Source organism: Maniola hyperantus, chromosome 1 (genome assembly GCF_902806685.2).
Source record: "Maniola hyperantus chromosome 1, iAphHyp1.2, whole genome shotgun sequence".
Taxonomy (NCBI): domain Eukaryota; kingdom Metazoa; phylum Arthropoda; class Insecta; order Lepidoptera; family Nymphalidae; genus Maniola; species Maniola hyperantus.
Window position 1 is genome coordinate 1,610,082 of NC_048536.1, and position 27,991 is coordinate 1,638,072.

General features: G+C 38.7%; 4 protein-coding genes across 5 annotated transcripts in view; 3 read left to right on the top strand and 1 right to left on the bottom strand.

Moving 5' to 3' along the window:
* Zir (dedicator of cytokinesis) overlaps positions 1-27,991 on the bottom strand; it is a 375,809-nt gene that overhangs the window by 142,935 nt on the left and 204,883 nt on the right. The gene's annotated exons all lie outside the window — the stretch shown is intronic.
* Positions 325-14,798, top strand: LOC117982937 (uncharacterized). The gene is made up of 10 exons (XM_034969409.2): positions 325-763; positions 1,047-1,251; positions 1,748-1,884; positions 2,662-2,773; positions 4,231-4,351; positions 5,390-5,622; positions 6,745-6,859; positions 9,529-9,734; positions 10,344-10,535; positions 11,406-14,798. The coding sequence occupies exons 1-10, from the start codon at positions 501-503 to the stop codon at positions 11,565-11,567; spliced, it is 1,746 nt and encodes a 581-aa protein (XP_034825300.1). The 5' UTR covers positions 325-500; the 3' UTR covers positions 11,568-14,798.
* LOC117983088 (guanine nucleotide-exchange factor SEC12) lies at positions 15,266-21,782 on the top strand. Its single transcript, XM_034969588.2, has 7 exons — positions 15,266-15,600; positions 16,304-16,659; positions 17,588-17,726; positions 19,429-19,586; positions 19,968-20,211; positions 20,706-20,868; positions 21,507-21,782. Exons 1-7 carry the CDS (start codon positions 15,466-15,468, stop codon positions 21,590-21,592), a joined length of 1,281 nt encoding a protein of 426 aa, XP_034825479.1. The 5' UTR covers positions 15,266-15,465; the 3' UTR covers positions 21,593-21,782.
* LOC117982840 (uncharacterized) lies at positions 23,817-27,530 on the top strand. The gene is made up of 2 exons (XM_069500558.1): positions 23,817-24,836; positions 24,962-27,530. The coding sequence occupies exons 1-2, from the start codon at positions 24,526-24,528 to the stop codon at positions 27,237-27,239; spliced, it is 2,589 nt and encodes an 862-aa protein (XP_069356659.1). The 5' UTR covers positions 23,817-24,525; the 3' UTR covers positions 27,240-27,530.

A 27,991-nucleotide genomic window follows, 5' to 3' on the forward strand; every position in this document is an offset into this window, starting at 1 on the left:
TGCAACAATACATTGTGGCCAATAGTGTGCGAGCATTAACCAATCAGAGATGATTGCGATCGTGACATTGTAGCTGTCAAACAACCGCGGTAGGGCCACAGTTGATAACGAACGTTGTTGACTGATGGCGTTTTGTTTTATCGATTTTAATACAAAGAAATCACTGAATACTATTAATATTTAACAATACAATAAAGCTCGAATAGTTTCAGTAATGTAGAGAATAATAGGAAATTAAATAATAATTTAAATAACTACGTATATAAATTTAAAAATTGAAATAACAAAAGAAACCGTTTTGTTAGTGCAACTAAGAACTTTGACCACTGTCAGCTATTTGTCAATGTCTTCATCTTCAAACTTCATTTCAGTCAATTTTGGGGAATAAATAAAAAATAAATAGGTAAATAAATCAATTCACCAGTCACCTGTGCAAAATAATATTCTTAAAATACTTGAGTTTGAGTTAAATTTGCGTTTTCCATTGCAATCGAAGCAAAATGGCAGCGACGCCGACAGATTGGCAGCTCGAATGCACCGAGCTGAAACAACGAGGGGCTTACCTTTTGCAAACTGGTCAATGGTCTGATTGCAACTTCTTGGTGGGCACGGAGCCCAACCAGGTAGTTCTGGCTGGCCATAAGCTCATCTTGGCCATGGCCTCTCCAGTGTTTGAAGCTATGTTCTACGGCGGAATGGCGGAGAGGAATGAACCAATACCGATTGTCGATGTGCAGATAGATGCATTCAAGGCTCTTTTGGAGTGAGTAACTTTTAAAAATAACATGTATTGACGTAATTCTTATGTAGGTATTGTACCTTTATTACCAGGGCTGTTTCTATTTACAAAAGTAGGTACCTATAATATAAAGTAAATGTTTTTTTCTGTATTATGTTTGGGAACCCCACTTTCTCAGAGCCAATTTAATTTGAACATTAACCTTTGGTGATTATCTCAAAAAGTGCGGAATAGATTTTCTATTCAGCTGAACCGATTTCGTTGATATATATTATTTACATTAATATTGTCTGTTACCTTTGTGCAGATATATCTACACGGGCAATATCAACATAAGCTCATTCGACAAGGCATGTGAGCTGTGCTACGGTGCCAAGAAGTACATGCTGCCACATCTAGTGAAGGAGTGCACCAAGTACCTCTGGTCAGATCTGTATCCACGAAATGCTTGTAGAGCTTACGAGTTTGCAAGGCTGTTTGAAGAAAATGTACTCATGGAAAAATGCCTTCAGGTATTATATCTTGCCTTGATAGATGGTATTTACAGTCGTTTCAGTACTGAGTGAACATACATAATATGTACAAAATTTGTGATATTATCACAAATTTTGTCACTGGCAGCAAGTGAACCGTGGCCTAGCGGTCAAGGCGTCGGGCGCGAACCCAGAAGATGAAGGTTTGAATCATGCCGGTTCCTGAGTTTTTTTATACATATTTAAAACTATTTAGAAACTAGCTGATGCCCGTGACTTCGTCCGCGTGGAATTAGGCTTTCTAAAAATCCTGTGGGAACTCTTTGATTTTCTCTATCTATACCCATGCAAAAAGTCATGTCAATCCGTTGCACCGTTGCGACGTGATTGAAGGACAAACCAACAAACAAACACACTTTCGCATTTATAATAGGGGTACTGATTATTTAGAAATTTCCCTGAAGTGTAGGTAAAAATACTATCATAAAAATTATAAAACAAAATATAAAATAATCCACATTTTTTTCTTCTTCAGATAATAAGTATGAATACCAAAGAGGTGCTGAACGATTGCAGCTTTGAGGATGTGGAGATCAATACAGTGATAACTGTCTTCTCATTGGACCATCTCAATGTGGACAGCGAACTTGACTTATTTGATGCTGCAGTGAGGTGAGAACCTTAAAAGAGCTAGAGACTTAGAGAGAGAGAAACATAATTTTCTTGCTGATTCTTTGTGTCAGAAGGGGCATTATGACGACTGCCCTGGCGCATTGGTGAGGGCTGTGGTCTCAGACCTGGGCGCGTTTGGAACCCTCGTAGCTTTAGTTTTAAGTTTGCGTAATAATTATCACCACTATATCTTAGAAATCCAACATCTGACCATCAAAAAGAGTTATTAATTACCTATTTTGAATAAATCATTTGACTTTGACTTTGACTTATTAGTGGTAGATCCTTGGGTCAATTCCCATTGCTTAGATTGCCCATTTTCTTAAGAGCTTTGGACCCCCCAAAAGTGGGTTTTTATTTTATTTTGTAGACAAATAAGTACCTTTTTATATTCTGCAAACTATTTCCATTTATTTACCCTGGTTATAAAGAAATCTTATTTTTTATTTTGCTGATATTGAAGTTACATTTAATTATACTTCGTCAAAATAAATGGATGTTTACGATTCTAACTGTAATTGTGGATATTTTCAATGACGGGGTGAAAGAAAAGTCGTTATAAAACATATAATCGTAAAAAAATAACACATTTATTAAAAAATAATTTAAGTTTTGACACGGCGCCACAAAAGAGGGCCCGTTCACGGGCGATCTCCTTTGAAAGTCTGGTCTGGCACTTGTTCTTTAGGATAATACAATGAAAAATGAACCAATACTGTTTAGAAATAAAGTGATTCCATTGAACATTCATATCAGGAAATATTAATTTATTTACAGATACGCGAAAGCAGTAGACAGGAGGAACTCTCTTCTCCCCCCCATAGATGAGTCAGTTTTTTTGGAAGTACGTAAAAGTCCCGCTCCCTCCACTTCTCAGGAAAAAGAACAGGTATGTTTTGCTGGCAGTGGTAACCTTGTGTTAAGAAGAAAGAAAAAAGTTTATTAGCTGATGCCAGCGACTATGTCCGCGTGGATTTAGGTTTTAAAAATCCTGTGGGAACTCTCTGATGTTCCGAGATAAAAAGTAGCCTATGTCACTTCTTCAACTATACCCATGCAAAAAATCACGTCAATCCGTTGCTCCGTTGCGAAGTGATTGAAGGACAAACCAACAACAAACAAACACACTTTCGCATTTATAAAATGGGTAGTGACTAGAAGATGCCCATGACTTCATCCACGTGGATATATTATTATGTTTAAAAAAACCGGCCAAGTGCGAGTCAGGCTCGCGCAACGAGATTTCCTTACTACAATCGTATTTAGCGTGATAATTCAAAAACTATGAATCACAAAAATAAATAAAAATCTGTTTCAGAACGCACAGGTGACGCCCTTTCATATGATACCCCACTTGATATACTTATCTTACTTTGAAAATTGAAAATACTTATTTATTTTAGTTCATGACCACAATTTAATTTTTTTTGTGTGATGTTTCAGATTTTTCTGTCTGCTATAAGACCTACTTACCTGCCAAATTTCATGAATCTAGGTCAACGGGAAGTACCCTGTAGGTTTCTTGACAGACAGACAGACAGACAGACAGACAGACAGACAGACAACAAAGTGATCCTATAAGGGTTCCGTTTTTCCTTTTGAAGTACGGAATCCTAAAAATCCCGCAGGAACCATGGATTTTTACGGGATAAAAAGTAGCCTATGTGAAATTCCAAGGTATAATCTATATTACCTAGCTGTAAATTATTAACTATTCATATCTTATGTTTGGGAAGGCACTGGCCCCTAAGACACGGGATTTCCTAGTTTAGGGGTCAGGATTCCAGAGAGTTGATTACTGTACTGAGTTGTTCAAATAAATAAATATTATTATTATTATTATATCCATTCAAAATTTCAGCTAGATCCGTCCAGTAGTTTTTGCGAGAAATATTATTACAAACATAGGTACACACACACGCACACATACACAAAAACACACACACACAAAAACACACACACAAACACACACACAAAAACACACACACATACACACACACACGCTAATTCAAACGTTCGCCGTTATAATATTAGTGTGATTGATATAAATAAATAAAATAAATAAAAATCTTTTTATTCGAATAAACTTTTACAAGTACTTACGAATAGTCGGATGCATCTACCACTGGTTCGGAATGCCTTTCCTACCGAGAAGAACCAGCAAGAAACTCGGCGGTTGCTCTTTTCAAATATTTGATATAGGTACAAGATTATGCCATGTATAAAATAGTATTTGCAGTCTTGTGCGTTGCTGGAACGAGCTGCAGGTCAAATCCACGCTCTTTTATCATTTAGATATTCTTCAATTGTGTAATATGCTTTTTTCTTTTCTAATATCTTTGATAGGTAGTGAATGTGGAAAGCAGTGCCGAAAGCAGTCCAGAAGCTGTGATGGAAACTAGCCGTGAGACAGAACAGACTGTCACTCCTGCGGAGCCACCCAAAAAGCCTTCAGGGGAGGGCAGAGGTAAGGAGAGTTGTAGAACAGATTTGAGTCTCCTGCTGCGCGATTGCGGGAGAATGACAGCTACAATGTCACGATCGCAATCACCTCTGATTGGTTAACGCTCGCTCGCTATTGGCAACAATGCATTGTTGCAACAAGAATCGCACAAATTCAGCCAATCACAACAATTGAGATTGTAATAATGATTGATGCAGGTTTTAGACAATCGCCCTACTGGTAACTTCACTTATAACTATGTTGTAATCAATATCAGAGGGAACTCTCGGTTTGATCCCGAATCGACGTTATGTCGAATATTAGCCATGGTGACGTAAAATCAAAGAAAAATAGGGGTACTTGAACTAGAGCTACTCGATTGTCGTTATGATTCGATAACAATCAAAAGACATTTCACCGCGATTAATAGCCTCATCTGGTGACAGAAGGGCTGGCTCATTTTTTGCGCAACGGATCAGCCTGGCTGTCCAGCGCGGAAATGCAGCCAGTATTCTTGGCACCATTCCACGCGGTCATGATTTATATAGTAATTAGATAAGGCTAGCTTTAAGTTTTATTGTAATAATAATAAAAAAAAAAAAAGACAATCAATTGTTTTCAATTGTTCAATTGTTACATAGCGCGCGGGTCTGGTATGAATCGAAAATTGAATGCAATTGCGCAATTAGATTTATTTGTTCCAGACTGTGCGCTCCATATTCGATTTTTTCGATTGTTTTTGACGAATATTTCGACAATCGATTGTTCAATTGTCCTTACTTTCTACTAACGGATACCCGGCGTATGCTACTACGCTTAGAAAACCAAAAACTAAAACCGTCTTTGAATAATTGCCTTTCTAATGAACCCGGCTTGGGGCACATCGGTTGGGTGGTTTCAAAGTCTATAAACGGACACAGGTAGAAACAATTTTGTGTTTTATACATATTTATGTAGATTGTCATTATTTATTCAATTGTTTTTTTTCGTCCATCGCTAGTGTCAAGCCGTGCCTTATATCACTTGAATAGGATAAATAATATTTGTTTTCATTGTTCACAGATCACAAAGAAAGAGTAACGATCCGGAAAGCAGTAGAAAAGATCCGTTTTCTCACATTGTCGCCGCAACAGTTCGCGGCCGGCCCGGCCCGGTCGCCCCTCCTCAGTGAGTCAGAGGCCTTCGCGGTGCTGATGAACATTCTGTCCTCTAACACCGACGTGGCGATGCCTGCGGGCTTCTCGATGTCGAGGGAACCGAGGAAGCAGCTGTTTGGAGGCGGCTCTTCTAGCAATGTAAGCGTTATCGACTTGCGATCATTTGCATAACTCCCCGAAACCCTTGAAACTACCCCAGCACTAAGAACACAACTATCAAGAAGTGACCCAACTTTCCCAAGCCTCCCAATTACGGAAATCATTCAATTACTCAAACTATTGAAGCAGTAGAAAAGACCCGTTTTCTCACATTATCATCGCAACGGCCGCCCCTTCTTAGTAAGTCAGAGGCCTTCGCGGTGCTTATATCCTTTAACACGAATGTGGCGATCTTCTTTCTTCTTCTTTATTATTATGGTTCATGAGATACAGCCCGCTGACAGACAGACGGACGGACGGTCGGACAGCGGAGGCTTCGTAATAGGGTAGGCGGGGTGATTACCTATCTCGCGACAGGCTTGCGACAGGCGTAAATCTTGCGATCATTGCTGTCAAACGTCACACGTAACAGTGGCTAGAGAGAGACAGCAATAGCCACAAAGCAATATAAGAAGAGAGACAGCAAATGAAATGTCGCATTGCTACTGCTTTTTTTTTTAGCTGTCGCTACTGCAAAATCAGAGGCATATCACTCAAAACCAAGACCCGTCTCGTTCGTGCCTTAATCTTCCCAATTTTTATGTATGGAGTAGAGACATGGACTATCAAAGCAAGAGAAAGGCAAAGAATAGATGCGTTTGAAATGTGGTGCTGGAGGCGGATGCTACGGATTCCGTGGACTGCCAAGCGCACAAACGTGTCTATCCTTTCGCAACTCGGGATCACTGCTCGACTCTCCTCCATATGTTACCAACGATTACTCTCATATTTCGGCCACATCATACGGCGGGGGGACGACAGCTTAGAAAAGCTCATAGTGACGGGCAACACTGAGGGTAAAAGACCGAGAGGCCGCTCACCAACTAGGTGGTCCGACCAGCTAAAGGAGTCCAGCAGGTGTGGATTTCATCACATTGTAGAAATGGCCACCGACAGAAGCCGATGGAAACAGATAAGCCATTCGAGGGCAGTTTGCCAGGACCACGATCTTCAGCAATCAAGGAACGACCGGAGAGAGAGAGACTGCAAAAACCCCGCGGTTGGTATCCTTTGGGTATGGAGCCCTAAAAATGTCGGTGTTATCTGAACTGTTTGTTGCAGATGCCCACATTCACAGTGGACACTCCGAGCCCGGTGACCGTGGACCAATGCGAACTGTCGCGTCTGCCGCAGCCCTGCGTCTCCACCACCTACCCGAGACCTACGCGACAGGAGGGTAAGATCAAGTTTCCGGCTGTACTCACGTGGTTAGTCGACGTAAGCCCGACTAGTTTCGAACCCATCCGGAATCCTTTTTCACAGGGTCTAAGCTCGCGACGTGGCACGGTTGAAGCCCTGTGATGGGTTTGAAACTAGTCGGGCTTAGTCTACTAATCATTGCCAGGTATATGATTGCATATACCTGGCAAAAAGTCCAAAAGTCATTTGTGGGTATGGGTATTACCTTTTATAATAAAATCCCGCAAAATATTTTGGACTTACCTTTGCACAAGTTTAAAAAATCTATTAAAAATATGCTCCTGAAAAAAGCATATTACACGATTGAAGATTATCTAAATGATAAAAGAGCGTGGATTTGACCTGCAGCTCGTTCCAGCAACGCACAAGACTGCAAATACTATTTTATACATGGCATAATCTTGTACCTATATCAAATATTTGAAAAGAGCAACCGCCGAGTTTCTTGCTGGTTCTTCTCGGCAGGAAAGGCATTCCGAACCAGTGGTAGATGCATCCGACTATTCGTAAGCACTTGTAAAAGTTTATACGAATAAAAAAGATTTTCATTTTCATTTTTCATTTTCATTTTCATATTCGACTACCCTCTGTTTTACAATCGTGTTGTTGCTTACCACAGCTCTGTGCCGAAAGATAAAATTAGCTTAAGTTTGATACTATAATTTCTCATTAAGTGAATATCTAATTTCTTTTGAGAATAAAATTCTTCAACTTTTATCTACATATTAATAGAAATCACTCACAATACTTTAAACGCTAAAATAGGGTAAGATCAATCAATCCCGTTAATCATAAGCAAACACGACATCCATTTTGGATTTTAAAATAATCGTCATTTTCGTAATCAGTACTTATTTACCCGAAAATGACATCCATTTAGATTTTCTCAACAACAAAAAAAGGAAAAAGTCGGTCAACTTTTGATTTGAAAATGCACCCAGATGCAGGTGCAGAATTTCTGTCCCGCGATTGTGTAAGAAAAACGTATTCATCGTTATCGTAATCGTCAACAAATTCTGCCCTTTGATTGGTTGATTCGCTGTTTACATATTTTCACAGCCAATCAAAGGGCAGAATTTGTTGACGATTACGATAACGATGAATACGTTTTTCTTACACAATTGGGGGTCTGATTGTGTTAATAGTGTTTTAATGAATAAATAAATAAATAAAATAGCCTTTATTCACTGATACACTAGGTTATACATCTTATATTACTAACTAACCGTATTACTAATTTCTTATTTCCTATTATTTAATTATCCTATCCTACATAATTTATTCTAAAAAATTAGTAACACCAGCAATTTACAGTTCAGGTTGTCCTCTTTGGACGTAGGCCTCCTCTAGACCTCTCCATTTTTTCCTATCTAACGCTAGTCCGCGCCAACCCTTTGGCAGGTCATCCTCCCATCTCCTCTGTGGCCGTCCTCTCGCTCTCTTCCCATCTCTGGGGTACCAATAAGTGACCTCTTTGGTCCATTTATCCTTTGGGGATCTGATCACATGGCCAGCCCAACGCCATTTAAGTTTCTTGATTCTTCTTGAGACGTCTGTCACACCTTTCTAATTTTGGTCAGTCTCCATTTGTCTTTCAGTTTGATGTGCAGCATGCTTCTCTCTATCCCTTGTTGGCATACCTTTATTTTCTAATTGTGAGCTTTTGTCAGACCCCACGTTTGACAGCCGTAAGTAAGTATTGGTAGGATGCACATGTTAAATACTTTACGTTTAGTTGGCATTGGGATATCTTTGTTTTTTAGTATTTCTTTCAGCGACCAGTAGCGAGCCCAGGTGTTATTAATTCGTCTTTGCAATTCTTTGTCCATCTGTAAGTTTGGTGCAATTACTTGACCTAGGTAGACACAATTGGGGGTCTGATTGTGTTAATAGTGTTTTAGTCACAAGTATTATAAAATTATAAAAAAAAGACTAACCTATTTTAAAATGATGACACTAGAACAAAGAAGAGATTTGCTAGATCTAATGTTTTTATACAAATTACTGAGAAACAACTTAGATTGCCCCAGCTTACTAAATAAAATCAATTTCACAGCACCAAAGAGATATCCCCGTCACGCTATTACTCCTTTTGTACCTCCACGCACCCGAACTGTCTTTGGCGCCAACTCCATCATCCCTCGATTATGTAAATTATGTAATAAATTCAGTCAGTCACTTGATATCAACATAAATCCACCTGGCACGTTTCGAAAACTAGTTATAAGTAACTTAATTAGACAATCAAACTAATTGTGTTAAGAAACGTTCTCTGTGTACCTACTTATTCGCAGAAATATCTATCACTTTTCTAAACATTCTTTTTTAACTATTCTTACTCCTAGGTTAACTTAACTTTACTATAGTTTTAGATTTATTTAATTACCATTGCACCTTGAATAATTTTTGTTTTTTGTGTTTTCACTATTTCGGAAAGTTTTGGCTACTTTTTGTATTATTTTACTTATATGATTAATAATTGTTTGCATGTAAATTGTGTGAATGTGCATGTAGTGTTTGCTTTCAAATGATTTTACAAACAACGTCATGTAATTTAACTTTATATAATTTAAGAACATTTTTGTAAAAATCGCTAGCGAACCTTTTCAATAAAAATAAAAATAAAATAAAATTATCGTTGGCCAGGTGTGCGCCTGCCGTCGTCGATCCACAACCCGGTGCCGGGGTTGAGCGTGTGTGTGGACGTGGACCACATGGAGCGTCGCGGCGACCAGCACAAGATCTACTGCCAGCGCGCCATCGTGCAGCACACGGACTGCCTCAACACCAGCGGCCTCGACTGCTCCGTCACCTTCATGGTGGACAAGAACATCTGCCTGCTGGGCGTGCAGGTACGTGCGACGTTAAGGCTAAGCGTATGCTCAGACGCAGGGGACGTAGCAGAGCGGTGCAGTGCTTTTGTAATGAACGAACTGAGAGCTGCGTACGCTACGGCAGGCACGTGCGACGCAGACGTGTCTGTGCTGCTTTGCGTCGCACTGTTGTGCCGGCACAGAGTTTTGCGCGCTGTGTGCATGGCAACACGTATTCTTTTACATATTACTTCAAAAATTTTCTGCAATGACAGACCATTTATTTAAATATTTCGTTGTGAACCTTGTTGTATGATACAAATCATCGAAGTACAAGTCAAAGAAGAATTAATCCCACTGAAAGGAGAATTAAAACTACTGTTCAAATAAAATCTGGCCTGTCTGGGGGTGGGGGGACCATTTTATTTGAAAGTTGAAACATACAAATAAACAATGAATTAAAATATTATTATACTTGAAGTCTATATGTGAGGATTAGGATACGGTGCAAAGGTTTACTTAACTTTTTTGCGCGACAGAAATATGGTTGAGAAACAATGTGCTATAGGAACAAGCCTAGTTATTTATTGGCACGGCTTGCACGTCATGTCCCCTGCTCACCCGCTATAATGTTCGACACTTCGACAGGTGCCAACTCAGGCGCCGAGTCTCGAGAACGGGGGTAACGCGGGCGGGTCGGGCTACTCAGAGCTTCTGTACGCACACTTGCTGGACGCGGACGGCGCGCGGCTCACGTACACGCACTACACTAACCGAGTGCCCTACCGACACCTGCTAGACATCATGTTCAACCGACCTGTCTACATACAGAGGAACAAGGTAAAAAATCGACTTTCCAAATGCTCAAAATACATGTTTTTGTGTCATTTTCAGCTTTGGGTCATCGATTTACTTTTTCAAAAAGTTTTTTTAATAATTTTTAAATTTGCAAACGGTGTGCAAATTTATCCAAGTAGATTCTGAGACATCACTTTGTTGTGTCAATAAACACCGGATTGATGTCTTAATGATTTAATCCTCCTTATGCTTCTCATTTTGGAGGAATGTTTGAAGCGGCGGTAAAAAGCATTAAATCTCGCCATCATGAAGTCATAGGAAATTAGCATGTTTTGTGCATTTGTGCACCTGTCATAACTGTAATTAAAATGTGATTCGTATTCTATACCAAGCTGTGATAGCTTAGTGGTTATGACATCCCCCTCCTAATCGGAGGTCGGGGGTTCGATCCCGGGCACGCACCTCTAACTTTTCGGAGTTATGTGCGTTTTAAGTAATTAAATATTACCTGCTTTAACGGTGAAGGAAAACATCGTGAGGAAAGCTGCATGTCTGAGAGTTCTCCATAATGTTTTCAAAGGTGTGTGCCAATCCGCACTTGACCAGTTTGGTAGTTATGGCCAAAACCCTTCTCACTCTGAGAAAAGACCCGTGTTCTGTAGTGAGCCGACGATGGGTTTTTTTTAGTATATTAGCAATGTTAAATGACTAATATTCCCCTTTCCTCTCCAACTAAGCGTCAGGCTTGTGCTAGGAGTAGGTACGACAATAGTACAACGGGCGGGGTTTGAACCGTCGACCTTTCGGTTTTCAGTCAACTCCTTTACCGGTAGAGCTATTGAGGTTGATCATGATGATGATGATTCTGTACCAAGTTTAACGGAGTAATACAGATGGGTTACTGGTACGCAGGTGTACAAGGTGGGCATCGTGTTCAACAAGGTGGGCTGGTACCCCATGGGCTCGTGCGCGCAGCAGGTGGCGGCCGAGTCCGTGTTCTTCAACTTCGGCATCGGCCACAGCAGCGACTCGGTGCGCGACGGCCTCATACGGTCCATCATATTCACATACTAGAATCTATTCACTTATAAATAACTGTTTTGTATCTCAAGGTGGCTATGAGGCGGTTCAATCAAGTGATTGAATCGTCTGATATCACCATTTTAAGGATGAGTCATGGTATACCGTGCCGGCTCCGAGCCGAGCGTCGGCCGTAGCACGGTCAACTAATCTAAATATATAAAGGAAAATATAGAAAAGGTGACTGACTGACTGACTGACTGACTGACTGACTGACTGACTGACTGACTGATCTATCAACGCACAGCTCAAACTACTGGACGGATCGGGCTGAAATTTGGTATGCAGATAGCTATTATGACGTAGGCATCCGCTAAGAAAGGATTTTTGAAAATTCAACTCCTAAGGGGGTGAAATAGGGGTTTGAAATTTGTGTAGTCCACGCGGACGAAGTCGCGAGCATAAGCTAGTATTACATATATTTTGTATGGACACACTCACGCTATACCGAGCGGCAAGCGAGTGACGGACAACAACTCGGTCCCGCCTCGGCTCGGTCATGGCCCGTTGCACGTCCCCTTGTAGTTGAAGATTTATCAGATTCTTCATCGTCCAGAGCGATCGCGATAGCCGCTAATTCCAGATCGTCAAAATTCAACATGATTGTTGGATCAGCAACGTGTAAATAGTCACTGATCCTTGGGTGCGTGTGCGAAATTAATTATAATAATTATACTGCAATAGTATGGAATTAGCGGCGATGGTATTTGCAACAAAAAACCTAGAAAAAACAACAAAATAATGCCTAAAACAGATATATACAAGGAAGAAATCACTGACCTGTTCTTATGAAATTCTCCAGGACTCCTTGAATCAGCCTTAGGGATGCGTGAGAGCGTTTCTATATTTTCGTGCTGGTACCAATGCAAGGCCATTAGTGGCCCGCGCGCGTGTATGTTAGCGTGTCGTTTTTTAGACTGCTGTTTTGAATATGGCGTTGACAGGTGGAGCACCTATGATGGGAGAGTGTGTGCGCGCGATTTGCCGCGATGCAACACCTATATAGCGTCATCTAGGGAGCTATGAATGAATTAGCTATAGAAAAAGGTACAATGATTCTTTCTAGTAATAAGTGTATTAAACAATATTTTGCGTAATAATTTCCAGGTTTCTCATTGCACAACCAATTGTAGTCTAGTTACAGCACTATTTTTGCTTGGACAAGTATACTGCAGCACAGCGCAACGGTTAATGCTCGTTCGAGGCCCGTCTGTGTAATTTACGTCACGGGACCGGCTCGGTGACCGTGCCACGGCCGACACTCGGCTCGGGCCCGACACGGTATAGCGTGAGGCATCCTTTACTGGGTTCAGTCATTATTTAAAGTCAGATTGAACAGGTTCAGACGAGTCGAATCAAATTTCTTTCAACAGAGACTTTAACCCGGCGGGAGTGTATACTACATACTAAGTATATAACTACATGTCCGACCTTAGCGCACCAAATTGTAATAACATTTATTCAAGTTTTTAGAAATGTTTTGTTTATGTTTTTTATCTGTATTATAAGTATTTTTTGTGTTCCTTATATTATGTAATTTAATATGTAATAATATCCAATAAATTTATGTAGCGAGGTAGTGTACTTCGTTAATTATGTATTTATGAAGCTTTTCGTTGTCAAAAAGGGAAAAGTTTGAATTCGTTACAATCTGTAATTTTGGAAAAATAATACAGTTATAAAACTAGTAGTATTATACTATAAAACATAGTATATAATTCAGCGACTGAACTATCAGTCGTAGTATTCGGTTGGCCTGACACACCAAACGCGCCGAACAGTCCGACTGACGGCGACGGGCGTTTAGTTCAGGGCTTTACGCGACGAAAAATTATTATACTTTTTTATTACTACATAATATTATTATACTACATCCTCAATGTCCAAATCAAGTTTTAAACTATAAAATGTGTCAAAAAAATTAATTTTGTATGTTTGTGTAATGTTGTCTATTTATTGTAGTATAAGTGATAACAATAAGGTTGCATTAGAATAATATTATGGTAAGAAATATGACAATTAGATTATTTTAGAGATGATCAAGGACTTATGAGCGGTGACATAATTATTTTATTGGCTCATCTCTCTAATTGGTACAATACGCTGCCAAAAGTAATGTACATCAGCCTTTAGAATGACATTTAGGCTTTGTAGAGTGTTGTCTCTGTCCCTCATACCTATATGACTTTTTGTCAGTGTCAACGACAGAGACAATGCTCTTCAAATTGGCTATCTCCTTCTAAAGGTCGATGTACATTATTTTCTGCCGCGTTTTTAGTTATTTTAGCACATAGGCAACGTGCGCCAATTACTGTGCTCTGCGCACTCGGCGTAGTACGCGACCGGTTGAGATGGCAATCGTGGTGGGTATGTCCCGCACACCCGCACAGCCCCCGCACTTACCCAATGCGGCAGAAGAGAAAACGTCAGCTCATTATAAACCGATTTAAAACCAGAGCTTCTAAAGCAAACTTTGAATACATCAAGTGACGGCATCCGTAAACCATGTGCGCCACAAACTTTTTCATTTCTAACGCCGAATATATGTCCCGCAAATTTCTAATGCGCGTGGCCGCCATTTTAGCGACGTCAGCACTAGACTGAAGTTTCGAGCCAATGATATATTATTTTTATTTCGGCTGACGTCATTTCAATGTTGATGAGACATGGTTCCAGCGCAATAGCAATTTGCGGGACTTATAGCCTGTTTAAACAAATTTCTAATGCCCCAGGATGAATTTGGCAAAAAATTACCTTCTAAAACCTTACGGTCGAACAAAAAAAACGTCACAAAAGGCCTCCATACCCTGATTGTCGACCTGTCGTGCGCTATATAATAGCGATTCTTTCGCATTTTTATATCAGTATGAGTATGAATTTAGATAATATAGTTTCCTCTGTAAAAAATAAAATCCATCTCAGAAGTCAGGAATCTCTTTGAGGAAAAGACGTTCGACCTGTGGCAATCGCTAGTCTTGCTCTTGAATTACTTGTATGAAAATAGTATCACGAGGAAGTACCTGCTATTTTAGTGTTGATTTAGGTATTTTAAAGTGTTCCTATAGTACGCGATAGGTCGAGATGGCAATCGGGGAGACGCCCCGCCGTCCCGCACACCCGCGCTCACCCTCACCGGGTTAGTGGGGGGCGTTCCTACCCCGATTGCCATCTCTACCTGTAGTGTACCATATTTGTATTGGAGAAATAAAGTATTGCTTTAACGGACGTTTTTTTTTTATTGTCAACCTTGTTTCCCTTTATTATTTATGATAAAAGTAATTTAATAGCCCCAAATATATGTACCTATTTAATATAATACCATCAATTCTTTTTCAATTTGGGAATCTTACGAGTAGTTCCTAAATCCTAAGTTAACTAATAATGTAGGTTAGGTACCTACCTACATAACAAAGCTACGGTGCGCATCAAGCCTTTTCATATTTGTAAAATGTCAGTTAACTACTACGTTCTTTAACCGCGAAGTGGGCCCGTATTTTGGTAAACTTCGTTTTTCTAAGTTTTATCATTTATTATCATTTATCATCTTAATTACCAAATCCATTAATATTATGAGTTGTGAACGAATTTTTATAGCATAAATGTAGGTGTAAAATGAATAGAAAAAATCGGAATCCTTGTTGTGTTGTCTATGGGATGAACATGGTTTCTAAACGAAACTGTCAGTTTGACTTTTGTCATGTTGGAAGTAGGAAATTCTAGGGAAATTCCGAGAGATCCAGTCAGTTGTTTAGCTTTGTTTTTAACATATTATTTTAATAAAAAGTGATTTTTAATTAAGAAATGGACTAATGGTGTTGTATTCGGTGCTTAGGTAGTGGTTCCGAATCTGTGTCCACGTGTAAAGTGCGAAACTTAGATGTTATAAGTGAATATGTCTCCGAATAGGTGCGATGGCTTACTTGCGAAGGTCGATTTTCCACTTTACACACTTCAGACCCTCACGAATCGACACGTCCTCGTTGCCGGCGGCGGAGGAGCATCGAACACGGGCGTAGCGAATGGATTCGTAAGTGTTGACATTGATTTTTTAAGCAGAACATGAGTGCGTAAGTGAGTAATTTATATTTCGACACGCGTCAGGTGTTTTGCAATAAATACTTCCTCCTGTGTATAATTTTTTTATTTACGTAATACGTAGGTAACAATATTATTGTATCTCAACAGCCTTTAACTGTTTCACTGCTGGAACTAAACTTATATGGAGAGAAGAATAGGAATAGCTGAGGCATCACCTCCATTCGTCGAATGTCCTTTTAGAGTTAAAAACCTGCTGCATTTGCTGGGAAAAGGTTTCTTATAGGAGAGATCATCACTGTGCCCTAATCTGATTGATCTGAATAATGTGAATCTCTCACATTACAAAGGAACTTAGTTTTCCTTAAAAGTGGGTTATAAATTTTAAATACATTTTAAATACTACAAGTAGAATCAATTAAAACTGTGTCATTCACAAGTAAACGAATTTTGCAAGACTTTTGGGCTGAATATAGCTTTGAACTTTATATAATTGAAATATCGAATAATAATCTTTACAATTTTAAATAATAATCTATACAATTTTAAATAATAATAGTTGAAAAACCTGAAAATCCTTTCTTGACTTATGTTGTTTTAGCAAGAAACCAGGTTAAATCTGAATACATAAAAGGAAAAGGTGACTGACTGACTGACTGATCTATCAAATCTTGAATGGGCATTGTCTTTTTCAGGAAATATTTGAACTATCTCACAATGGAACCAGATTTGTTGCGGAAGAGGTGATGCGGTACGAAACAGGACCTAATGTAGTCATGACATGCTCAGTTCGGAATACTCAGAACCGTATCTACCTAGCTGCAGGCCAAGAGAGCCACTGTCAGCTATACAAAGTCAACGTCAAAATGGTAGATGCAGCAGAGATGCGGCGAGGGAGCTTCAGAGCCGAGAACGGTTTAGTGCGTCGTCGGCGTACTATATCTGAGAATGATAACATATCAAAGATGGAAAAAGAGAAACGAAATCATACAACAGATAAGAGAATGTCGTTCGAAATACGGCCGTGTGAAAGTGTACAGACTGATTTTGCGTAAGCACTTTTCGTATTTTTTTACATCTTTATTTTACTAAAATTTATTGATCCATGGTATGTAATACTAGCTTTTTCCTGCTACTTTGATTCTTGAGATAATTCATAAACGGGGATAATGTCTATCAGTGAAAGAATTTTCTAAATTTGATTTGGTTCTGAAGATTATCCCCTACATTCAAACTTAACTTAACTTAACTGGTAGGAAAGGCATTCCGAACCAGTGGTAGATGCATCCGACTATTCGTAAGTACTTGTAAAAGTTTATTCGAATAAAAAAGGTTTTTATTTATTTTTTTATTTTAACTTATATCAAGGCACAGCCTAAATTACTGGTTCTAGAGACATGAAATTTGGAGAATGTGTTCTTTGTAAAGATTAGGTAACCACTAAGAAAAGATTTTTCGAAATTCCACCCCTAAATGAGGGTTTAAAATTTATGAAGTCCATGTGGGCGAAGTTGTGAGAATAAGCTAGTCTCTTTATAATATTAATGCAGGGGCATGCGTTTCATAGAGGCATTAAAGCACTGCTTACCCTACTTATAATTAGATTTATTTATAGAAGATTAGTGTAGACTTTAAAATATTCTAAGGATGAGATCTATAGATAGATCTCTATTTGGCTTCCGGAGCGAGCTTGAATGGCTGGAGTGAAGACTTCAGCGGGGAGGGGCGATGCACACACAACAGACAGAAACGTTTAAGTGCGGAAACCAGCCCAGAGTGAAGAAGAAGAAGAAGAGATCTATAGAGCGCACTTTGACTTTGCTCAGACTTAAGATTGTGTTAAAACGTGACAGATTTATGAGAGAGATATAGCTCTGACTCATTTTAACTCTGTCTTAAGTCTAAGCTAAGGCAGAGTGCGCTCTATAGATCTCACCATTAACATCAATACCCACACAGAATACTATTATTTATTTCAGAAAAGACCCACTACAGAGGGTGGTAACAATAAGTCATAATGGTAAACTGATGGCTACTGGCGGGATAGATGGAGTAGTCAGGATATGGTCCTTTCCTAAAATGCAATTACTCTTCCAACTAGAAGGACATACCAAAGAGGTATAATTTATGTTAATCTAAATATATCTTCTAAATATATAAAAGGAAAAGGTGACTGATTGACTGACTGACTGACTGATCTATCAACCCACAGCTCAAACTACTGGACGGATCGGGCTGAAATTTGGCATTCAGATAGCAATTATGACATAGGCATCCGCTAAGAAAGGATTTTTGAAAATTCAACCCCTAAGGGAGTGAAATAGGGGTTTGAAATTTGTATAGTTCACGCGGACGAAGTCGCGAGCATAAGCTAGTTTTTATTAAAATTGTTGTTATTTAACGCTATTTAGTCATTTTTGATTACAACACAATTTACTTTGCTAATAATCATCATTGTCATTATCAACTGACAGACATCCATTGCTGAATTGCTGACTGCGGGCTTGGTCTAGTAGTTATATAAATGTGTTACAGAATTAATCACTACCCATCACACAAAATGTGTTTGTTGGTTTGTCCATCAATAACACCGCAACCACAGATGAGTGATCTCTATTACGTGACCGCAACGAACGAAGCAACTGATTGCTTTTGGCGTTGTTTCTGCACAAATATAGTTAAGCTGGAGAGTGACATAGGCTACTTTTTATCCCGAAAAAGCAAAATACCACAGGATTTTAAAAACCTAAATCCACGTGGAAGAAGTCGCGGGCCTCGCATAGTTCAGCATAAAATTACGATGCATGGGAAAAATACTTACAATTAGGTATATTATAAACATATTGTATTTAAGACCTTGCAAAGTAATTAATGGGACATAAGACCTTGCCAAAGTCGTTTAACAGCGATCACGCACTTGTCCGATCCGAATCCGTGAAAATACGGATATAAAAAATATCTACGACATAATATGTCATCAGACATCAGACGAGTCGCAGGGAGCCGCTGGATTCAGGCGGCGCAAGACCGTGGCGTGTGGACGGCCCTACAAGAGACCTATGTCCAGCAGTGGACGATCGGTTGATGATGATGATGATGAATATGTCATAAGCTACCATACAAAACAAAAAGGTACGTATTTTCACGGACTCGGATCGCATGAGTGCGTAACCGCGCGTAACATTGAACAATGAAGTATGTTACATTTCTTGAACTCATGATGTATTAACTGTTATAGATAGCCTACTGGTTAGGACGTCTGCCTTCTAATCGGAGTTCGGGGGTTCGATCCCGGGCACGCAGCTCTAACTTTTCGGAGTTATGTGGGTTTTTAATTAATAAAATATTATAACTTGCTTTAGAGCAACCGTTACCGTTAGCGGTGAAGGAAAACATCGTGAGGAAACCTGCATGCCTGAGAGTTCTCCATAATGTTCTCAAAGTTGTGTTAAGTCTACCAATTCACACATGGCCAGCGTGGTAGACTATGGCCAAAACCCTTCTCACTCTGAGAGGAGACCAGTGCTCTGTAGTGAGCCAGCGATGGGTTGATCGTGATGATGATAATAGCAAGTGATATTCTATTGCTTAACCATACCAGACCATCAATAAGAGTAATTTATTATCTATTTTGAATAAATCATTTGACTTTGACTTTGACTTTAACCGCACATAACTTTGTAAAGGTATGTGAAAAGGAACCTGGATTGAACCCTAGACATCCAAATAGTCAAATTCTTGACCACTAGACTAGCACTGCACTGCTTTAGTTATTGCCTGTATAAAGCACATATGTCAAGCCTCATATACTATGCTTCAGCTGGATGACCTGGACTTCAGTCCGTGCGACAGCCGCCTGGTCAGCATCGCAAAGGACGGACAGGCGCTGCTGTGGGGCACCGGCGCCAGGGCGGCGCCCCTGCTCAGCCTCGCGTGCCAGCCGCCCAACGGCACCAAGTATCTGTTCCGACGGTGCAAGTACGTACTATGTCAAGATTCAACATAAATTCAAGCAAGGTGGTTCTACGTGGATTCCCAGGGCATGCGGGGATAAAATGGAATAAAAAACTCGACGTATGACGAACGAAAGTACCAGGGCAGGACAGATAAGATCCTAGTAGTATAGTGCTCTGCAGGAAAATTTATTGGCGTGATTCAGGATGGCGAGAGATAGAAAAACCTGTAGTGCCATCTAGTTTATACGTAAATTACTTTTGCTGTAGAACCATTCGTATGAGTTCATTTAGTGTTATTTAAAGTCTTATAATATGTGGAGAATGGATAATTATATATCAAATTAATGTGTTAGGAAAATAGCCCTGTTTTTCAAAATGATTGAGAATCTAATAATTTGTTTAGGTTTGGCGAAATAGAAGACAGGAAGGGCGGATACCGCATGTTCACGATCGCCAACCCTCTCGCTCGCTCCGGCAAGCAGAAAGGCTTGCTCCAGCTGTGGGAGCCCTCTAGTGGGCAGTTGCAGCGGACCGTGCTCATCGGGGAGTCGCTGTCCGCGCTGGCCGTGCGCGATGATGGGCGCTTCGTGGGCGTGGGCACTATGTTCAGCGGCTCCGTCGATATCTACATTGCGTTTAGCTTACAGGTGACGCTTAATTAGGTTCTATTCTACCTACTATCTTTATTTTTAGGCTTTACATCGTTTGCGAAAACTTACAGTAGCGGACAAAAAATATTGTACATCGACCTTTAGAATGAGATTTCGGCTTTGTAGAGCATTGTCTCTGTCACTCATAGTCATACCTATGTGACGTTTTGTCGATCTCCTCGAAAGGTTCTTTCTTTATAAAGGTTGATGTACAATATTTTCAACTGCGTACTGTAACTTAGTTATTAAAGCCATTTTTAAATACAATGCATGAAATAAGTTATGGTTGTCATTTTCGAGGTTTCTTGGGGTGCTGATTACGAGGATAACAACCATGGCATATACCAAGATGACGTACATTTTTCGGAAATACAATGATACTGGTATAATTTCCACAAATCCTCGAGGAGTTACGAAATGAGATCTATTCAATTCTATTCATCTAGGATGGTAGAGTTTTTTTTGTTGTTGAGAAAATGCTTTTCTTGTAGCGCGTGTTACACGTGTCGGGCGCGCACGGCATGTTCGTGACGGGCCTGCAGTGGGTGGGCGCCAAGGGAGGCGCGGGCGGCGCGCTGCAGGGCCGCAGCGAAGCCGCGCTACTGTCCATCTCCGTCGACAACCGCCTCGTCGTGCACACGCTGCCATATCCAAGTCAGTATACTAGTAGTTAATGTTTATGACACTAGATGGCGCTGTGCCATGTTCGCTCTCGCTATAATGATTCTTTTGGAAAATTTATAAATGAAGCGGTCATCTATATAAGCAAAGAGGGTGTGAGAAAGGGAGACCACTTATGCTCTATAATTTTCAGCCAGACCGCGCTAGATCTTCGAAGACAACCGCCTCATAGTGAATACGACGAATTAGTTAACTTTTACGAAACAAGATGGGTAACTGTAAGGTGGTCGCCCGCCTTATGACGTTCTTTCGAGTTGAAAGTAAAAAAAATGTTTTTTACTTATTTTAGGTATCAACTTTCAAGAAAAATTGACAAACCGATAAGTACTTATGCACTTTAAGATTAAAAATAAAAAAAAAACCAAATCTATATGATAAATAAGTAGTCAATTGTTTGTAAGCTGTACCTGTTAGTCACAGTCGTGGACTGGAATTTCTGATATAACGCGTAAAATTTAACTTCATGTGTCAAATTTCATGTCCAAAGTACGATTTTAATCCATATTTTAAAGGTGAACCGTAATTTTGACATGACAGTTGACCCATAGAGTTAAAATGGCGCGTGAGGAGTCATTTTGTATGGACTATAATTCGATTTTTTTAAATTTCAGGTACCCTGCCCGTCTGGGTCGCCATCTTACTCATTATATTTGTGTTGTTCTGTACTTTTTGTTTATGTTCATATCTAGGCATATAACGAATATTACAATTATGTATTCTATAGTAATTTAATTATAATTATTGTTAATAAAATATATTTACTCGTAAGAATGTCGGGACGCTGTAGGTTAATTAGAAAATTGGTGAACATCAAGTAATAAATGTAATTAATTGTTATTCTGTATGTTTGTATAAATACAATCAATTAAATGAAGGATTTGAAGATGCTTTTGGATATTTTATTTAATTTCACGTGCTTACAGTCATCATCATCATGATCAACCAATAGCCGGCTCACTACAGAGCACGGGTTACCTCTTAGAGTGAGAAGGGTTTTGGCCATAGTCTACTACGCTGGCCATGTGCGGATTGGTAGACTTCACACCTTTAAGAACATTATGGAGAACTCTCAGGCATGCAGGTTTCCTCACGATGTTTTCCTTCACCGTTAAAGCAAGTGATATTTAATTACTGAAAACGCACATAACTCCAGAAAGTTAGAGGTGAGTGCCCGGGATCGAACCCCCGACCTCCGATTAGAAGGCGGACGTCCTAACCACTAGGCTATCACAGCTACTATTATAATATTTTCAGTATTTGGCAGGAATTATTGTACATCAATCTTTAGAAAGAGATAATGGTATATGTCGTTGAGACTGACTGACTTTTTTTAAATTCAGATACAAGTTAGCCCTTGACTGCAATCTCACCTGGTGGTAAGTGATGATGCAGTCTAAGATGGAAGCGGGCTAACCTGGAATGGGTATGGGAGATTTTAATAAACTCATGCCCCTTTGGTTTCTACACGGCATCGTACCGGAACGCTAAATCGCTTGGCGGCACGGCTTCGCCGGCAGGGTGGTAACTAGCCACGGTCGAAGCCCTCTACCAGACCAGAAATTCCAAATCCCTGCCAGGAACCGAACCCGGGACCTCCTACGAGCACATCGCTTAGTGAGTGACAGAGACAGCGCCCTACGAAACCGAAACCTCTTTCTAAAGGTTGATGTGCAATATTTCCTGCCGGCAGTTATACCTAACCTATTATCCACTATCCAATGTGGTACCAACTACCAACTACCAAGGGTTCAATCTAAAGAAGCTTAGAAACTGGTTCTGCCAATATATTAAAAGCATTCATCATCATCATCATCATGATCAACCCTGTTCACTGTAGCGGAGGTGTGTTTTCAACCAATCAGCATACTGATTTGCTAAGTCAGTGGTCAACATTGAATGAGTCACTGAGCTCATTTGCCATTGGTATGTTCACAGAGTGATATAAGACCCGCACATTGCTAAAGCGCGTGGCCGCCATTTTAATGACGTCAGCACTAGACGGCTGACGTCATTCCGATGTTAATGAGTCATGGTTCCAGCGCAATAGCAATTTGCGGGAGTTTTACTAAAATGATTTTTCGTAGAAAACCTTCAATGGATTAAAAATAAATGTCAAATGAGCTCGGTGGCTATCATTCAGTGTTGGACACTGAGTTAGCAAATTACCCCGCAAGTTAACGTGATGTCATAATCTGATTGGTCGAAAACAGAAGTTCCTAATTGTAGGAAAGGTAGGATTTTAATTAAAAATATATTTTTTTTATAACATTTAATTAATTAGGTACATCAAAACAAATAACATATAGATGATTATCGTAACCCTCGGCAAGTTGCATTGAATAAAGACCGACTAGAGATCTATGCTACGCAGCACACAACAAAACACCTTCCGTAATTTGTCCATGCAAATGTAAGCTTTACGTTTGAGTCTGTAAAATACAAAATCGCTCGCACTGATTTTCAACATTTCACACATTTTAGTCCGCTTGTACACTGCACATTTTCACCGCAACAAACATTTTGATACATGATTCTTTCATTGTGCCGTACGGTCCATAACACCACATACACACAATGCTTGGCTTAAAAAAATGCATTTAAATCGTGCCTTAAAATTTTTGCTTAAAAATAAAAAAAATAAAAATGGAAGACTGATAAGTATCCAATATAATATACTTAACATAGTTTTGCCGTCACGTTGAGGCAGTCTTCAGAACTATAATTCTTGTATTGCGATGTTGTTTTGGCTTGTACAGGGGATTCTACACTCGCTTCATACAAACTAAGATACAAACTTACTTTGGTTCTCAATTTGAAAATTAACCAATCCTCAATGTAATTTTGTATACATGTTCTAGAAACTTAGTATATGTATGTCTATATCTGTGGTTTGCCAGGTTTTCGTAAAAATAACTATAGGTACCGTCGTGACTCGTTACTTCGTCTGTGGTACCGATCTTCGCCTAATTTTAAATAAGTTAAGGTTTCCAATATAAGTTTAAGACAGGCTGCGAATATAAGTACTGAAAACCATAGTATTTTTCAACTATGGCAAGATTCTGCGGATTGTTTGTGGCTAACTTCACATTGTTGGTGACCAGTGCGTTTTTGCCGTGAAGCAAACGACACGTTTTTTTTTGTCTGTGTTTAAACTTTAGTTTTAGCCAATGTTACAGAACAGGTAATGCTAAACTTTTTATTTTATTATCACCTTAATCTAATCCCCTTTCTTATGCCGTTATTATATTCTATCTAATTCACGTTTAGAAGTCGTATTTGAATAAAATGTTATTGAGGGGATAGCGGCGGCCATCTTGTTGCCAAACTTCACCTGCCCCTAGGGCTGTCGCTCTTTTTGTTTCATAATTTATACTACTATACAATATATTTATTTATAAGTGGTATATTTGTTTATAATCGTGTTCTTGAAAACGAAATTTTCAATATCATAATCCCATATAGATTCGCAAGGGCGAAAAATCATTCGAGAGGTTTCATATTATCTGAGATTTTTTTATTCTATATTTATCTATCTTGAGCAAAGCTTGGTTGCCCACGTCCCTTGGTAATGGGTGATATCACCTAGAATCGGATTTTTAATCGAAACAATTGATTACAGAACTACTCATAATGGCAAATAAAAAAGAGAAAGTGAGTAAACGCAAAAAGCGGCCGTACACTGCTAAACATTCAGAAACTATGATAAACTTAGCGGTGGAAGCATTAAAAAAGAAGACAATGTCGTCATACGATGCAGAAAAAGCCTTTGGCATACCTCGCCGAACTTTATTGGACAAGCTGCATAATAAACACCCTAAGAGACCAGGATGCCCAACAAGACTTACCGATCAGGAGGAAGATGAAACAATAAAAGTTTTAATTGCAGCCGCCGATTATGGCAGTCCTTTGACTCTTTTGGATTTGAGAATTGTCGTATACAGGTGATGTTTGAAATATTTTGTATCAAGAGATTTATTGAATTAAGGCATCTACTACATTATTCATTTCTATTAGTATTGGAAAATAATGATAGTTGGGTTGAGAGTAATATATTTTACATTTTCAGATATTTGGAGGGCAATGGACGACTTTCAATTTTTAATAACAAATTACCTGGAAAGAAGTGGGCATACTCTTTTATAAAAAGAAACAAACCTAAATTAACCCACAGAGTGATCCAAAACATAAAAAGGAGCCGAGCAGAAAAAAGTCCCGATGAAATGAGAGATTACTTCACAAATTTAAAATCATCACTAGAAGGCGTCCCTAGTGAAAATATTTTAAATTACGATGAGACAAACTTGACAGATAATCCTGGGGTCCAAAAATGTTTGTTCAGAAGAGGAATTAAGTACCCCGAAAGGGTGTTAAACTATACGAAGGGGGCTATATCTATAATGTTTGCAATAACTGCAGCAGGAGAATGTCTTCCTCCATACGTTGTGTATAAGGCGGAACATTTATATACACAATGGACACTTAATGGACCTAAAGGAACCAGATTCAACCGTTCTAAATCGGGATGGTTTGACAGCCATTTATTCGAAGATTGGTTTGAAAGTATGATTTTACCATGGGCTCAAAATAAACCTGGTAAGAAAGTTTTGATTGGTGATAACCTAGCGTCCCACATAAACGTCAAAATTGTAAAATATTGTGAACAAAATGATATATGTTTCATATTTTTACCCCCAAATTCAACACATTTAACCCAACCCTTGGATGTATGCTATTTTGGTCCCTTAAAAAAACTATGGAGGGAAATTCTATTAAACTACAAAATAAAAAACCCGAGAGAAGCAACAATTCACAAGGGACATTTTCCAAATCTACTCAAACAACTAGTGGAAAAACTTAACGAAAAAAATCATAACATAATCAGTGGATTTAAAAGCACTGGCATTGTGCCATTCAACCCCGACAAAGTAATTAGTAAAATGGCAGGTTCAAACCAACAAACGATGACATATACTATTGACAATGCATTATTAGACTGGCTGAAGGAGACTCGCAGTGCAGATCCTAATAAAAAAGTACGAAACAAGAAATTAGATGTGCCACCGGGCAAATCGGTTTGCGAAAAAGATTTTAAAGATTTAACAACTCAACAAAAATTAGTAAAAACAGGAAAAAGAAATAAAAGGCAAAAAGAAAAAAAACTTAAAACTGTGCAGGTAAATTCTGACTCATTGCTGCAGCCATTGCTAATGCAAAAAAATCCTGAAAGCCTCAAAAACTTGTGTATCAGGAGTGTCAATACTTACTTACTTCCATATAAGCAAAATGCTGAGGTATCCTTGTCGCAAGAATCAAATGTTAAATATTTGGGTGAACTTTCAAGGAATGATAAAGAAAATATGCCATTCATTGACATAATCCCAGACTGCCTACTTCAATATAAGCAAAATGCTGAGGCATCCTCGTCGCAAGAATCAAATGTTAAATATTTGGGTGAAATTTCAAGGAATGATAAAGAAAATATGCCATTTATTGACGTAATCCCAGACTGCCTTAAAACAAACCAAACAAAAATTATTATAACCTCTGATGTCATTATCGAAGCTGGGCCGTCTCAGAAAATACTGCAGAATAAGAAAGGAAACAGGAATTTGAAAAAGAAAGGGGTTACAACAATCACACGGTCTGCCTTACACATGAAACTAGTCCCAATTAAAAAGAGACAAAGAGTAGTAGCTGAACAAAGAAAAGTCCTAAAAGAAATAACACAAGAAACAGAAGAAGAGGAAGAAGAAATGACAGATACTGTTGAAAAGGAACCAAATGATGAAATTAAAGAAAGAAAAAGTCGAGAAACTACTAAAGCAAAAAAGAAGATGCAAAAGCACACATCTGTGAAACGAAGAAAGAAGAGATCTAGTAGTCAATCTAGCTTAACAACTGACATTGAAATGAAAATAGATGATACGGATGATTCAGAATATGAAACAATGGACGATTTCATCGCGACCTGCCAAAAAGAAGAACAAGAAAACATAGAACCATCAATACACTACGGAATTTCTGACATTGAATACTTCACAGAAAGTGATAATAAATTAAAAACAGACTCCTGGATTTTAGCTCAATTTGTTACAAAAAAGAGTGTGAAGCACTTCGTAGGAAAAGTAATATCAATAAAAAATAACATTCCTGAGGTCAAATTTCTGAGAAAAAAGAAGGAATCGAAAGTTAACCGAGGATCAGTTTTTACTTACCCTACAGTTGATGATATTTGGCCTATGAAGCATTTAGATGATATTATTTTAGTACTGCCTGAGCCAAAAATTTGTCGACGAGGTCAAATCATATTTAATATCGACTTGAGTAATTACAACGTACAATAGTTATTTTACTTATACTATTTTCATGAAAATGAATGCCTCATTATATTATTTTTAGTTCTTATGTCTTTGACTGACCTGATTATTAGTAATTGTTGAGTTTATATTTTAAGAATTGTAAGTCAAATATTGTACCTTGATTCTGTTTTTTTTTTGATAACTGTTTTTTGTTACTATACTATTAAGCTAGAAGCAACTGATTACTAAATATTTGTATTTTTATGTCTATGCTTGACCGAGTCTGATTTAATGTCTAAGAATAATAAATAATACTATTATGAATAAGAATTTGAAGATCATTACGAGGCAAATTTTTTAACATTCCCTTTGTTTTTGATAACATTTAATCTACCATTTAGCTTCAAAATAAGGATTAAATTATAATATGAGCTTTTATGTCGAACTGACCTAGTTGAGTCTGATTTTATTATTTATTATAAAAAAATGGAAATATTGTTTTTACGACTTTTTTGATTAAATATTTTAGGCGCCTACAATAAAAATATTTAAAATTAAAAAAACCTTTTTGCTCAAGCCATCACCCCTCTTTATTTTGCAGTGAGGTAAGTTAACATGATTTTTGGCAGCCCTATCAGCGTTATAACTAAAGTATGCAACTGACTTCAGAACGCTACTTATCTTCGCCTACTATACATTTTTTTCAAAAACCTAGTCTATAATGCTTTAGTAAGGTTTATATTCGACTGTGACATTTTAAATTGCTTAGACTTGTTGTACTATGACGTTTTTCATAC